This window comes from Ascidiella aspersa, chromosome 3, assembly GCF_963924565.1.
Source record: "Ascidiella aspersa chromosome 3, kaAscAspe10.2, whole genome shotgun sequence".
NCBI lineage: Eukaryota > Metazoa > Chordata > Ascidiacea > Phlebobranchia > Ascidiidae > Ascidiella > Ascidiella aspersa.
The window spans coordinates 25522087-25537383 of NC_139449.1; the positions used below are offsets into that span (position 1 = coordinate 25522087).

At 35.0% G+C, this 15297-nt stretch overlaps 3 protein-coding genes across 3 annotated transcripts; 1 reads left to right on the forward strand and 2 right to left on the reverse strand.

Annotated features, from left to right (window-relative positions):
• Positions 1–3: 3 nt before the first annotated feature.
• LOC146161125 (lupus La protein homolog) lies at positions 4–1578 on the reverse strand. Its single transcript, XM_083384103.1, has one exon. It carries the CDS (start codon positions 1529–1531, stop codon positions 440–442), a length of 1092 nt encoding a protein of 363 aa, XP_083240229.1. The 5' UTR covers positions 1532–1578; the 3' UTR covers positions 4–439.
• A 2364-nt stretch (positions 1579–3942) lies between these two features.
• LOC146161126 (uncharacterized) lies at positions 3943–6668 on the reverse strand. The gene is made up of 4 exons (XM_083384663.1): positions 6488–6668; positions 6118–6207; positions 5623–5729; positions 3943–4934 (listed from the first exon to the last, which is right to left on the reverse strand). Exons 1-4 carry the CDS (start codon positions 6540–6542, stop codon positions 4737–4739), a joined length of 450 nt encoding a protein of 149 aa, XP_083240789.1. The 5' UTR covers positions 6543–6668; the 3' UTR covers positions 3943–4736.
• Positions 6669–7129: 461 nt separating this feature from the next.
• On the forward strand, positions 7130–13546 carry LOC146161127 (intraflagellar transport protein 56-like). The gene is made up of 17 exons (XM_083385089.1): positions 7130–7141; positions 7436–7573; positions 7648–7740; positions 7806–7920; positions 8009–8058; positions 8825–8970; positions 9225–9294; positions 9355–9531; positions 9625–9727; positions 9794–9903; positions 10803–10866; positions 10934–11022; positions 11086–11169; positions 11251–11320; positions 11389–11495; positions 12131–12264; positions 13426–13546. Exons 1-17 carry the CDS (start codon positions 7130–7132, stop codon positions 13544–13546), a joined length of 1683 nt encoding a protein of 560 aa, XP_083241215.1.
• Positions 13547–15297: the final 1751 nt, after the last annotated feature.

Genomic DNA, 15297 nt, shown 5'->3' on the forward strand with positions numbered 1-15297 from the left:
TACCTAGGTTCTACAGCAAAGAAAATTTTGGTCAGGTTCATTAAACAACCTTTTCACAATCAAGTTAAAATGGTATGGCAGTTTTGAAATATCAGTACTTGTTTAAACACAGTTACAAAATCAATAAAGATTATGAACTTGAGAGTTTTTACAAATAAAACATAATGGTAAAATGATTGGAAAAGTATTGACAGTGGTTCTAAAGGAACATAAGGACAAAAAACAAAAAGCCATTACAAATTTAAGTTACTTAATAGAAATTAAATAGAAAAACATAATAATCACACTTTTGAAGTCACCAATTTAACATATTAAGTTCTTTGAAGGTTTATTTTCTGTCAACCACTGTCAGTACTTTTAGTTCAGGCAAAATTGTTGAAAATACACTGAGCACCTTTGAACTTATATTTAGCCTTCAGGTTAATTAACTACAAATGTTTTATTCTTGTGTCTTTGTTTGCTTGGCACGAGGTTCATCACCAGAATTGAATTTGTGGTGCTGCTTTTTAAAAGGCCGCTTCTTTTTGTTGAATTTACCCTTTTTTCCTCTTTGTGAACCCTTGTTACGAAATTCTTCATAGCAATCTTTAGCTGCTTGCAAATTCTCGTCGGTCATTTCTGAAAAGGTTATGTCTTCTGATGATTTTAAACTCACTACCAGGCCATTTTTGCATTTGGTCAGTTGTGTTATAGCTTCCTTTGCACCTGATTCACCTACAAATAGAACATAACCAGCTGGTCCATCCTTCTCATAACGACTGAAAAACTTTGCCTGAGGAGCTTCAATCTCTGTAAACAACTCCTTTATGTCCAAATGGCTTATTGAGGTGTCAGACAAGTTGGCAACATGCAACCAACTGTACACCTCTTCCTCTTGTGTTTCATTGTCCTCTTTGGGTGCCTCAGTCTGCTTGTGTTTTTTTGCTGGTAAATTTGACTTTTCAGCTTCCTTTTCTTTCCAAAAGGCATCTTTTGTTTTTTTCTCGAGCTCTTTATCCTTGTAGTAAACCATGGGTGCATCAATAAATGCCTGAGCCTTTTCCAACTTGTTGAATGTGGCGAAAAGAGATCCCTTGAACATCGATCCTGTGTGCTTGTTATTAAATCTACGAAGTTGTACTCCATCAATCTCCCCATAATCCTCCAAAAATTCTGTGATTGCTTCAATGGTTTCGGTTTGAGGGAAGCCTTTGACATACACAGTTCTTTGACTGAGCACCCGTCTGTAGTTGTTATCATTTGTGGGGACTTGTAATGATGGGTTTCGCCTAATTTTTTGATGCTCTACATCAATTTCCATAAGGTTCTTTTTGGACTTTTTGAGGGCAGCTAGAATAGTGCCAGGCTCGGAACAGATACTACTTAACCTTTGAAATTTAAGCATGGTCTCCATAGGGAACCATCCATCATTTTTTTTCATTTCTTCCTGCATAAATTTGTCTCTGTGCAAATTGAAGTCGCCAAAGTAAAACTCAACTTGACGAATCAGCTTCTTTTCCAAGTCTGTGACATCTTCATCAGCAGTAACCATTATGTTAATTAATTGGTTTACAATTTAATACGACTTGAAAGTAGGTTAGATCTATTTTACAGAAAAACAATGTTTTACCAGGCTTGTTTTTTTAAGATGAATTAACACTTAATATTTTTTTGGTTAGGAGGCAGGTTGGAGATATAGGACACATTATATTATAATATTGTTAAAAACAGGACATCTAACGGCGCTGGTCTAAAATCCTACCATATTTTTGTTCGAGGGGTTATATAGCATATTTGGGTTAGGGTGCACCGGGTAACACTAATTTACGGAATAATGAATGGTCGGAACGCTCACTAATTTAAGTGTTACCCCGTTAAAACTATTATTAAACCAACGCACAATATTTGAGTTAGGGTGTGGGTTAGCGTTCGGGTGCGTCAAGTGGTATTATATTTAATAATAATACTGTGTTCGTTCCGACCATTCATCATTCCGTAAATTAGTGTTACCCGGGTGCACCCTATGTTAAATATAAGTATTTTTCTGTAAAGAAACGCGGGTGAACATGCCTTGCCAGCGTGCCGTTTATTTAATATTTTCTCGTTAAAAAAGTCGATTATATCCTGCAAATTAAACACATAAATTACAGAATACACTGAAACACGCTGGTCTTACGATCCGATCAGTCTTGAGCGAACTGTTTATGATTAGCTCTGTAGGAAGTTGTAAAATCCCGTGAAACGGCGTTATAGGGTAGTGTACCCGATAACGCTACACGTGATTGTGAAGCACGGACTTATATTATAATCTGCCCGGCCTTGACGAACTTTTTACTAACTCTGACCTCAATTTTTAGCCGCTTACACTACCACTAGTTTTTCGTTTGATGCACAGGTTTGTCGCAGGTTGAGAAACAACGGTTCACGTTTTGTTATAATATTTTCCTTCTGAGCAAAGATACCTAATAAATTTATTTGAAAAATGTTACATCGGGAAACGAGTTTTATGAGTCGTATATTTTTTGCTTCCTAATATGCTTCATTCTACACAAAATATTCTTTAATCTTTTCCAGCCTTCCCTATTTAGCCAAAGCGCAGTGAGCACGTTGAACTTTCTAAAAAGTTATGTTTATCTTTACAGTATGAACTGAGTATTAAAGTCCCTATACCGGTAACAATATTTTTATTTTTAAATATAAACTACTTAACCAAGTTAATGGACTTTTTCGCAAGCTTTTACGAGACAAACACGCTATTTTAACATGCTTAACGCGATTGTTTACGTGGTTTCTGCGTCACCCCTCCCAATCCCAACGTTTTTCCAAAATAACCTAGTTTTGAATGAACCTTTTTATGTGACCAATAAGTCCCCACTCCTCCCAAATAAAACATTTTTTTGCAAAAAACGTCATGTTTGCGCGCTTTCGCATTTGTAGCTAAAGTTTCGACAAATGTTTTTGCGTTTAGACGTAGATTTGTAACATCGTGTCTTAAAATGTCTACACTTTCTTGTCAGCAAATAATATTAAAACCTATGTTTTTTACAATAAACAAAGAGAAACAGATTTTTACAGTTATAAATAAAGACCCAACAGGTTTTTGTTTTTGTAACCTACTTACTTCTACAAGTTGTTACAAAATTGGTACAAATACATATAATTTGAGTCGCGAGAATTTAGAACAAGTAATTTTGGGTCACGTCAGAAAGTAGGCTATTTGCGGACCCCTGAACTAAGGTTTTGTTAAAATAACGATTTGTATAACGGTTCGCGACCACGGCTTAAAAAATCGCTCTAAACAAGTTCATAAAAATCCGTTTTGGGGAAGGTCGAAATCCCTGACAAAACGTTATTTAAGATTTTTTTGAAATTTCGCGGTCCGTCTACACTGAATGGACTTAAAAATTGTAAAACTTCGCTCGAAAATTTTCTGTGGTTTCTGTACAATATGGCGGGCAATGTTTTTTAACCGTGCTTCGCTTCTTCTTCTTAGTCACTCCAACGAGGAGTACAAACGATATTAAAAAAATTGTAAGCGTCACCTAAAGCATTATTACTAAAAGTGGCAATTTCCTCAACAAAAATTCACTTAATAGGCTTACAAGCCACAAACATGCAAAAGTCATAACTCAGACGTGCCGTGCCTAGAGATGTCCGATACCTGATATTTTATTCCGATAACCGATATTTTGGACAAAAAGTATCACGATATTATCAGATACCAAATGTCGTCATTACTATCCTCAAACAAACAAATTAGATAAAATAAAAACGTTCAAAGGTAATTTGGTTTAAACCTTACGTTAAGTGTTAGGTTTAGTTACGAAGTTAACTTCCTATTGTTAATAAATTTACTTTTTTGATAAAAGGTAGAAGTCACATTGTGACGTCATCTCTGAAAAATGTTATGCCCCTAAAACAAAGATTATGGATTTGCCCTGGGGGTACGCCAGATACATGCATAACAGTTTCAGGGAACACTGGGGCATTTACAAATAGTGATAGACAGCAATTAATTATTGGTTTATAGCTAAGCCTAATAAATATTGCGTGATAAATTTAAAACAAGCATGAAGAAAACACGTTGAAGTACCATACAGTAGCAATATATAAAGACACTAACTTCAAAAGTTTATAATGCGTTTTGCCTAATTTTTGCAACACGACTGAAGAAATAGGTGGACAAAGAAATATACATGTTCGCAACCAAATAGGGTTACTATTAAGGCGTTAAAACACGATAAACCAGGCGAGGATAGTACAAAATGTGCAGAATTTTGACGTTTTTTTAGTTTAAAATGGCAGTTTCTTACGCTTTACTTCTATTTTTTGTATCTGTAATACGATTTTGGAACAAAAATGACGCTATGATGAGAACTACTACATACCATGGTGAATTTATTATATTATTTGACGAGATTGGTAGGTCTGTTGGTTTTGCACAAATATGTCACAACTGAAATGAGTTTATGCTTTTAAAGTTATTAACACTTTTAGTATTTTTAAAACACAATTTAATTTAGTAGGAAGCACCACTCTAGAAGGTAAACCAACAATATCAATACAATGCAATGCAACACAACTAAGCATTACTTCTGTGGCCCTTGTTTAAAGATTGTTTATGTAAAAATTCGCATAATAAAATTACAAACAATTATTGTGACAAAATCTTGATTGTTAAACATAAAACTGCTACCAGGCTATACATGATTGATTCTATGGAAAGAACGTTTTAGTTTGGGGACATAAACATTCCATTACATGGGACAGATGCAAACAGGAATGCGAGCATGATGCACAACATGGCTGCTGACAGAGCCTAAAACAGTCCTTTTTAACAAGCCATGCCCACGAGAACCCATTACAATTAAGTTAACATGCTGTTTTTCAGCTTCCTTAATGATATTTTCTCCTGGCTTTCCTGAAATTGTTTCAATATTGATATGGTATGAAGCCTGTAAAAAAAAAATACTCAAGGAAACAAAATTATCAAAATCAATAATTGTAATTACTACATTCCTGTGAAGTAAAGAAAGCAACATTTCTATGCCATACATTTTAGCATATTAGTTAGCAACCTGGGTACACAATTCACAGATTTGTAATGTAGCTTAATAATGAATTGCAAAGCAAAAAAGAATGAGTAGATAGACATTATCTTGTTTAAGACATTTTGATTCAAACTTGTATAATCATTAGTTAATGTGACTGAGAAGTAAATCAAAGTATCACTTATTAAATGTGGGACTCATTTGTTATCATTATAAGTTTCTATACTCCGATAATAAATGACTTAACCTCAATCTACTTGACCTTTTTGGCTTTGTAATTCATTATCAAGATTCACTGCAGAAGTTAGAATTCGGCTAGTAGTTCTTCCACCTTTATTACTAGGCAAACCGGTAATTTCATAATATTATCGCTATCACGTATCTATTGACATGTACATTCAGATCTTGCATGATTGCATTAATGTTATAGGAATAGGTTGTGTCAAAAATAAATACAAAACAGTTTGTGGCACAAACTTTACAATTCAGAGCTAGGCAAATAACCAGCTGCATATTTAATCAGTTAGGAATGGTTAACTGCATAATGCTTTTTTAATTTCAATATGTATTATTATTATTATTCTATGCATACTTTGTGCTGCTTGCAAGACATGGTATATTTATTTTCAAGGTCTCCCAGTTTCTTGTTGTGTTCTGTCATAATGGATGCAATCTCTGCTGCAGGAAAGCTTGCTCCGCCTGTATGAAAATAAAGGTTTAGTGGGGCAAATTTAATACATTCAATTTTGTTGGTAAAAAAATTGTGGTCGAAGACTTTAGGAATATATTTTCAGTTCTTAATTTAAAACCCTGCACTTGACATCAATTTTTTTTCTGTTAAGTTTGGTACCTAAAATGACTATCTATATTGCATCGGATTAAATAACAACAGAATTCTTGCATAATTAACTTTTGGTCATATTATATACATAAATAATCAAACAATTTTTGATACATTATATATCATAATACCAAAAGGCATGTGTTATTAGACGTTGTAATATTAAATATAACTCAAAAAACAAATTGTTTTAGGTAGTGATAAGTTATATACTTAATGCCACTATTTTGACATGTGCTAAAGTACCTGAAAACATGATTGTGGGCAAGTTTGGTTGTTCAGCTTTATAACAAACAAGAACTTCATTTGCCGGCTTGTGGATATTGGCAAAATACCCTAAACACCAGATAATAAATTAATTTATTGAGTAAATTGCATTAATTACATATATCAGTCTGCATTTCTGGCCAAGCCATTAGTCTTAAAAATAAATTTGTGTGTACAGCTGGATTTGTATACCTCTGTATTTAAATAAAGGTATATTATGCTAAGATTTCCAAACCTAGGTGTGCAATAAATAATGTTTGCACACGTCCAAATTTCGAGATGCACAACTGAGATTTTGGCGTAAAGTGCCATGGAATGCAGATTGGATTACATTTAAAGTAATACCCACAGTTATAAGCCTTTTCTGAAATATCACTTCCGTCGACTGCAATCAAAACTTTCATTATGGACAGCTATAATGGACGTTTAATCTAATAAGTTGTACCTTAAAAATGTTTTTTTGCAAATAAGTTAGAGGTAATAATAATAATTTGCAAAGAATTTGTCGCACGACTCCTTGCGTCCTTGTAACCAATCGACACGGGTCGTAGACTGCAGGTCATTGGCCAACCTTGCCGGTCAAGTTACCGAAGCGTTACCAATTTAATTTTTTTTAATAATTAAATTTCTCCATACAACATAGGTGTATATATAGAGTAGTTAAAACTTAAAGATACACGCATGATACTATAGTATCATTGCTTGAATTATTTATCCAACGACATGTAAACTGTTTATGTTGTTGGTCCTCAAACTTAACAAGAACTACGTGATACGGATAGTATTTCACACATTTTGTACTTGTAGTGCCAAAAACGGTTAAACAGATTGGCAAGTTTTTGCAATTTTAGTTCAAAAGATTTTAAATGGCGTAAAACTTGTAAAACGAAACATGTAGTAAAGTTTATTATTCTTAAAAAAAAAATAATCTTAATAAAATAAGTCACAAGAAAAAACATACACGGATTTTTTTTATTGTATATACATTACAATGGAAGTGACCGTAAATAATAATCGTACATTAAGAAAACTTTAATTACATTAGTAATTGTGAAAATATTCATTATTAATTATGAAAATAGTCATAAAAAATACAAACATTTTTGCCTAAAAATTACCAATAGTTATCCAGTCACCGTGGTAAATAATTTTTGTGGGCAGATTTAAACACGTGATTTGTCGCTTGCTAGCTGCCGTTCAAAGTTCTGAAAGAGTTTGTAAGATGGTGAGATTTTATCTTTGTTATTTTATTAAGGTTTTCTGTTCTTGTATTTGTTGTATGTTGTTTTACATTCAGTTACTGTCGCGACAAAAGTCAGCATCTTGTGGAACAAGTTTTTCAGTTGAAAAGGAAAAATCTAAACGAAAAAAGGTTCCTAAGTTGAACGATCTATTGGAAGAAAGGGATTATCTCGGTGCTATTACACTTCTTGAAGTCAGTCTTTTAAACTTTACTGACATACTTAATTAAAAAATTGCACTGTAATGTCTATTTTTAACCCTAATCAGTTTGGAAAAACCTTCACTAAGCAAAGTTCAACAAGTGAGTCATGGATTGCATACTGTGCCTTTCATTTGGGTGATTATAGAAGAGCATATGATGTAAGTTGTGCATTTTGCATTCTGTACGGGCATACGTATACTGTAACACATCATGACGTTCGCAGATATATTTACACTGCTGCAAAACTCCAAACTGCGATGGAATTTTCTGGACTAATTTGGCTTGCTGCTGTTTTTATCTCGGTGTTTATAAAGAAGCCAAAGACGCTTCAGAGAAGGGTAATTTGAACATTAAAAAGTATACATTCGTATTTCGTACGTCAATCATTTGTAAATGAAAAAGGTGGTAAAATAATAAATTTAATAGGAGATGAATCTGCATTAAACTATCGCTTGAAGTTTCACCTAGCTCACAAGGTCAGTATAACTTTGCTCATTGTGGATAACTAGTATTACGATAGCCTGAAACAAATGGACACATCCCACCTGTGTATATTAGTATTGTCGGTCCATAAGGATAAATTAGTTGTTTACAAACAAAACACTGAGTCACTGACAGCTAGAAATGGATTGCTGTGGGTTCCAACGCGCAATCTAAACCATTCTTGCCTTCGGTCTACTAACTAAGTTATGCAGGATAAAAGAATTAAAAAAAACGATCGATTTCAACCCTCTCTGTTAACTCTTGGTCGTATATCTACTCATAGACGGTGAGCATTAGTTCCGAATGTTCAACTAGTAACTAAAAAACACATGTGTATGTTTTGTATCTAGAATCGGGCGCTTTGGACTAAGCTAAAAATTGTGCTGTAGTACTTCCTCTTTATTACTTACGTTAAAATTCGTGTTCCATTACCATGGATCATACCGACTTTGCTAGAGCTAGATTACTGGGGTACACACTATGAAGGTTTGGGTATCTTAAAATTGTACCGAAAATTCTCCACAAAACGAAGTTGAAGATATAAGATACAACAGGCAGGCGGTACAGTTTGCGTTCCTATAAGCCTAACAGTTCTTTTGTTAAAAAAAAAACTTTTAAAGGAGGCCTTTGGCCGAGGTTGCAAGTGGGCTCACTTTAGGCTAGTTTTATTTTGAATGCGCCTTGACGCAAAAATATTCTTTTTTGTTTCAGTTAGTATAACCTGTTGTAATAAAGACGATTCTAATTTTTGCCTTGCAGTTAAACGACGATAAAAATTTGATGAGGTGTCATTCGAAACTAGCTGAAAGCTTTGAGGATAAACTAAGTTATGCTAGCTTTCAGTTTATGAGAGGTCATTTCCGCGAAGCGGTCGCTTTATGCAAAAACTTGCAGACTTTGAAGAAGTAAGGGTGTTTTAGTCTCAGATTTACCCTACGCCTGCTGTAAAAAAGGATATCGTATACCAGAAAAGTTTTATTAATTCTAGAGTCTTGCAAGAAAGAAAAAAACCTTGCAAGGTATATATATGTAACAATTTGCCTTACGGTACGTCTTAAAATTAAATTGTGGAAGAGTTTAGTCGCGAAAATTAAAATTCAAGTTGTTTGTTTAGTAGTTTTTTCAAATTTAACGTAGTTTTAGTTTTTTGTATTTTCAGAGACTTTTTGGCACTAAATGTATACACCGCTTTGTGTTATTACAAGCTTGGTTACTATGACCTATCAAGGGTAAGTGCAAGGCCCTTTGAGTTATTCGTCTTCATCGTTTTAACTGAATGCCGTTCATAGGAACTCGTTGAGGAATACATTTCAATATACCCACATAGCTTCATTGGACTAAATTTGAAAGCGTGCCTTCACTTTAAACAATACGGAGACAAACAGGCTGATGCTGAACTCCGTTCCTTGACAAAGGCTTGTACGCCATCTATGCAGTTCGGTCTTGATCTTATTCGACACAATAAGGTATTTAATAAGGCTTTAATATCGTTAAAGGTTGCCTTGTTTGGTTATGTAGACACTAATATTGTATTTACCGATATTTAATCTGCACTTAAGGTGGTTTTTAAACGAGGTGAAGGGGCCCTCCAAGTCTTACCCCGTCTGGTTGATGTAATCGATGAAGCAAGGATAAATCTAGCAATTTATTATTTCCAACAAGGTAACGTCGTTGTTGTAGTGCATGTTTTTCACTCGATTCCACTATAGCGCTTGTTGTCAAATGCAGATGAATACGAACAGGCTTACAAACTCTGCAAAACCATAAGACCGACTGGGTCTCCGGACTACATTTTGAAAGCAGCTGCCTTTGCAGCGTATGGCCAAGAAGAAGGATTGGTATGTTGCCAACAGGGTTTTTGTTTCTTGGGGCCTAATTTTTTTACGTATATTGTCACAATGTCACTACGCAACGTCGGAATTTAAGTTATCTTGAAAAGCGTGCTGTTATTGGACGAACTGGTGTATAAATATGTATCCAAGTGAAGTTTAACCTATTTAAGGTTAGAGAAAACTAAACCCTATGGATGATGTATTTGGCACATGAAATATAAGCACATTGCTCGATATATATTTGCATTGTGTCCACTGCTATATGACTGCGCCGAAATCACGTGACAAAGTCAAACAAAGCGCAAAACAATACATTATGTTTTTCTTATTTTAAAAGCTACGTGTTATTGCAAACACGCTATAGATTTGCGTAAAAGGCGAAAAGTTACATTATCCAGTTAATACTAGTTTTACACCGCGCCATTAATCTAAATATATTCTATTTAATGTCCAAACTGTTTAATGGGACAAACAATCCGGTGCCGATAGATCGGCGCCCTAACGACTGCGTTTAAACTGGGGCGCAAACGTCTACACCAAATCGACCGATGCCAGACCGATCACCCCCAAACGTTCCATTCCCCTCCCTACAGTTTCGGGCGTTATTTTGGTTATTTAGGCCTTATTCCGATCAAATGAGGACTTATTTAGTCAGGTTTGGGTCTTTTTCAAACGAATTAGATCTTATTCTGTCTTGTTAATTACTATATAACTTACTTTATTATTTCATTGGTCTTATTACCATTGTATAGATATTAATATTGTATAGATATTTTTGCTTTGTAGGTCTTATTGTGTGTTCCTATTTAAAGTAAACCAGAAATATTGTACCCTACGATCTATAGCTAGTTGTAACCCTAATTTGTTAAAAGTCAATATTTGCAAGCGTTTTTTTCTTTTTCTAGCCTGGTCTCATAAAAGCTGCCCAGCAGTACTACCATCTGGTTGGACATTCGTCTGGCGAATGTGGTGCGTACAATTGAATGCCATAAGCAACATCTATAAAAATACACAATTCTCAAGTACAACATTTTAGATACGGTTGTCGGAAGAAGATGCCTAGCTGCGCACTTTTTTCTACTGCGACAGTTTGACGAGGTCGTCATTTACATGGATACGATAAAGGTCATTTTATAGTTCGAGTTACACGCTGTGTTAGTTTGTCTTTCTAAACAAGTAAACTTACAGGGCTACCTCTACCACGACGACATCTACAACTTTAATTTCGCTCAGGCTAAGGCGGCTTGCGGCAATTACAAAGACGCAGAAGAAGTAATACTTATCAATTTCTTAACACTATAAACCCCTTTAAAGTGGACACGATAAATACCCACGTTCTTTACATATATGTAGGTGTTTAAGCTGATACAAAGTGAGCGACTTCGAAATGAGTATGTCTACATGAGCTGGCTGGCGCGGTGTTGTAAGTAACGCATTGGAATGGTGTTGCTTAAATTGCTTTGCTGCGTTCACCTTATTTTTTATCTATAGATATAATCAACAAGCAACCTCATTTGGCGTGGGAGATGTACCTAAAAATGGAAACTTCAGCTGACTCGTACAGCATGCTGCAGCTCATTGCTAACGACTGCTATAAGGTTAACAGCTAGATTTAATAAATACGCACTGTTGACGTGAGAAAATAGACGTTAGATCTAAAAACACGAAGGCTGATAGTTTTGAATAAAACCTAGGTTTGAAAATAGGACATGTGTTGTTAGTTTAAGGCATGTTTTTATTCAATATATTTGTGATCATTTGGTGACCCTATCCACCTTTGTATACCGCTGATGTAAAAAAGCCATTAAAAAAAAAATGAAAAAGATCGAACATATTTACCTGCATTATCTTATTCTGCATAATGTTAAACGATCTGGTCGGTTTCACGAAAGCGATGATACGTTAGATCTAAAAAAAAACGAAAACTAATAGGTTTAAAATTAGAACATGTTTCGGTAATTTTAGGCATGTTTTTATTCAACTTATTTGTGACCATTGGGTGGACATATCCACCTTTGTACACCGCTGAAGTAAAAAAAAACACCCCCCCAAAAAAAATGAAAAAGAAAAAAATTTACCTGCATTATTTACCTGCGTTTTCGGTTTAATGTTAAACGATCTGGTCGGTTCCAGGAAGGTGACAATAAATTTGCTTCAAAAGTAGCGTTATTACACCAACCCGATCGCAACCTCTGCCATTAAAAGCACGCATTCTGTGACAAAACACGTTTAGACGCGGCACTTTTACGTGGCCGCGAAAGCTTTTGACGTGTTGGAGCGGATCGACCCGAACCCAGAGTACTGGGACGGAAAGAGAGGAGCCTGTGTCGGACTCTTCCAGCAAATCGTCGGAGGGAGGGAACCAAGGTATCTGAAGCTTTTTTGATTGCAATTTTTAGTGTTAGTTTCAATAGGCTTAGCTATTTTTTTTATAACCACAAAATCGGACAATTTCCTAAAACAAATTAAAAGTATATGCAAATGGAGTTTTGTTTTATGGATTTATTTCGTCTTTTCAGATAATTATACGCGTATTCAGCAAAATAAGACAGGTGTCCCTTAAATTTTCCGTGGGGAAACGTTGATGAGAAAAAAAAAAAACATTGTAACTCATTCTGGAAAAGTCGTTTGACTTATATTAAGTTTCATCTGAAAAGTAACATAAAAATATAATATTTTTTAAAAGATAATGAAGGAAATTCAGAATGACTATATTTGGGCATTATGTAGTGTCTTCGGAGGACCATTGTTTTTAGAAAACAGGACGTTTTGCAGCCCCATGTTCAACCACAAAAATAAAGCAACGTCACTCTGTTGAATGATATTGGGAAGTGTAACTTTGCTTTCTTAATTAAAATACTTAATGGTCGTTCATTCAGCGAAACTTACTGCTCCACAGTTTGTATCCAATATAAAGCAGTTGTTACACATTTAGGTTTTGCAAAAATACTTTTGGCATATAGTCAAGATACTTGACAACCAACTTGTCGCCTTGAAAGACAAACAGCTCAGGACTTGTCCTGTATAATTATCATTAAAATGTTCTGATTAAACTAAAAGTTTTGTTCTGTGTAAAATGCTTTCTCTCCTCAAACGCTATAACGTAATGGGCTTACTTCGGCTAAGTGTATATAGTAAAACGGAATGGGCCTCGGACACGCGCGCCCCAAACCTTTTCTGTAAATAAATACCAGTTCGGCAATTTGATGAACACATGTGTTGGATGTGAGAACAGCATATACAGTTTCTCATATCACACGTGAACTATTAGGCATGAGCAGTATAGTTGGAAGATTCCATAGTTGGTACGCCTTTTTTTACGGTACCTAATAATGTTGATAAATTTCCTATCAACGTAAAAAATACCAAAATCTTCTTATTGTTTGGTCAAAATACGACTCTTTCATTAACACGCTTCTGCTTAATTTTTTTCTGGCAAGTTACAAAGATCGAGATTAATATAAATGATGGTTTAACAATGGCCTTTAAAACCATGCAGTTACAACATAATTTGTCTTTTCTTTTTAGGGAAACTCTTCACGAACTGTTAATGATGTTGCAAAACACCAGCAATCCACAATCTGAGTACATAATCCGAACAATTAACGTTTGGGCAAAGGACAATCTTATCAGCCTTCAAGAGGAGTAGCCTAAAGACTAACCTATATGTACGCTTTTATTGTTGCCTAATTAGTTTTGTGTTTTGTTTTGGTTTATATATATATATTTGATAGATTTTGCTTTTATGCATAGGCTTTATGAAATGTATTTTTGCCTGTTACTGATCCATTCAATTTATTTCTAATACAATTGAATTTTTATATTGCCCTTTTTTGAGGTTTTAAAATCATGCCTGTTAGTATATTTATGTGCAACTTGAAAATATTTGAATATTTTGTACGCATTAAGGAGGTTTTCAACTAAAGTTAACGGTTGCACACTAAGCGGTTTCGCAGCTGGTAGATCGCGCCTGGCACAAGGTCGAGGATGCACTTGTTCGCTCTGCGTCGAAAGGTTCGCTTTCGCGGGACGTTAATTGACTGTTTCTGATTTGTTTATGACTTTAATCATTTTAACGCCAAATGGGGAATTCCCTAAACTAAAGATCGGGGATACCCCGTTTTTGGATTTCTGGATGTGCCTAGGCCAACATCATTTTCTCCATTTTAACAAAATGAACAAGCGGACGTATTTGCTATAGTTGATTTTTTAAGTAAACTGGATATTTGTATAAGCTTTCAACAAAATTTCTGTTTATTATTTCAATAGGCATTTTGCTACAATTCGCACATAAGCAAGACAATCATAGAAAAGCTTGAATTAACAGGTTCGCAGCTGCGCTGACGGATTTAGGAGACTTTACTCGTAGCATAACTGACTTGTTTTAGATTATATTTTACTATATTAGGGTTTCTTTTGCAACTTCTGCCTGTAAGCGAGATCGGCAACTTTCGATCGTTTATGCGCAGAAAGGTTTATTCTTAGGGCTACCATATTTTCAGCACCCAAAAAGAGGACATTTTTTTGTAAAACGAAAGTCGAATTGTTACGTTTGAGAAAAACGTGCCATATCCACAAGTAATGCATTCAGCTTCGGAATTAATACGTTCTTTTCTGAAACAAGGATACGTCTGGTGTAGCTCATCAGTAAACAGAGTTCCTCTTCGGCATTATAATTTATAGCTTATTTTGCTTTATGGTTGTCTAAATTTAAAGAATGATAAAGAAAAATGAAAGCATCTGCTGAAAACCACCTGTATGCGATAGACAAGTCTGAACCTTTTTTTAGCCGCTCCCCCCTTTGGTAATTTTCCTATGCCTTGAGCCCCCTCCCCCTACGAAACGCAATTCGGCATTTTCAATTAAATATCGAAAATAGTGAAGATTAAAAAAAAGTTGAATTGGTTGAATTGGCGCTTAACTGTAAATTCAGGAGGCTTTTCTCATTGGGCACACAGCAAATTGCTCGTGCACAAGCTGGTTTTGACAAGCGTGTTGTGAAGGCATTTACTCGACAGTTGTAAGGCTGTGATGTCGAGCGCAAATAAAAATGTCAAGCGCAAAAATTAAACGCGTTATCGTATTTTAAAAGATGTTACGACACACAATACAACGGCAGTATTGTAAAAACATTATCGATTTGCGCAAAAAAGTTCAAGTCCCCCTGTTGCTAGCCTGTTATCATAAATAAAATATGATTAAAAAATAGCTCGAACGATGGATGACTTTTATCGTATATCTATAAGTTAGCAAAATTGTAATTAAATATAGGGTCGTTGTACCTTAATGTGAAAACCTGCAATGGCACTCAAAGGGGTTTTGTGCTCGCGCGGAGCGCGAACTTTTTTTGTAGTTTCAACGTTAAATTGGCAAAAAAAGAGTATGTACATCGCTGTAGGA

Excerpts from the sequence above, each read along its gene's own strand:
- LOC146161125 (XM_083384103.1), bottom strand. The coding sequence starts at position 1,531 with ATGGTTACTGCTGATGAAGATGTCACAGACTTGGAAAAGAAGCTGATT.
- LOC146161126 (XM_083384663.1), bottom strand. The coding sequence starts at position 6,542 with ATGAAAGTTTTGATTGCAGTCGACGGAAGTGATATTTCAGAAAAGGCT. Across the intron at positions 6,208-6,487 it reads TTCAGAAAAGGCTTATAACT|GGTATTTTGCCAATATCCAC; the intron begins GTGGGTATTACT and ends TCTGGTGTTTAG. Across the intron at positions 4,935-5,622 it reads TGTCTTGCAAGCAGCACAAA|GCTTCATACCATATCAATAT; the intron begins GTATGCATAGAA and ends TTTTTTTTACAG.
- LOC146161127 (XM_083385089.1), top strand. Across the intron at positions 8,059-8,824 it reads AGTTTCACCTAGCTCACAAG|TTAAACGACGATAAAAATTT; the intron begins GTCAGTATAACT and ends TTTGCCTTGCAG. Across the intron at positions 9,728-9,793 it reads AATTTATTATTTCCAACAAG|ATGAATACGAACAGGCTTAC; the intron begins GTAACGTCGTTG and ends TGTCAAATGCAG.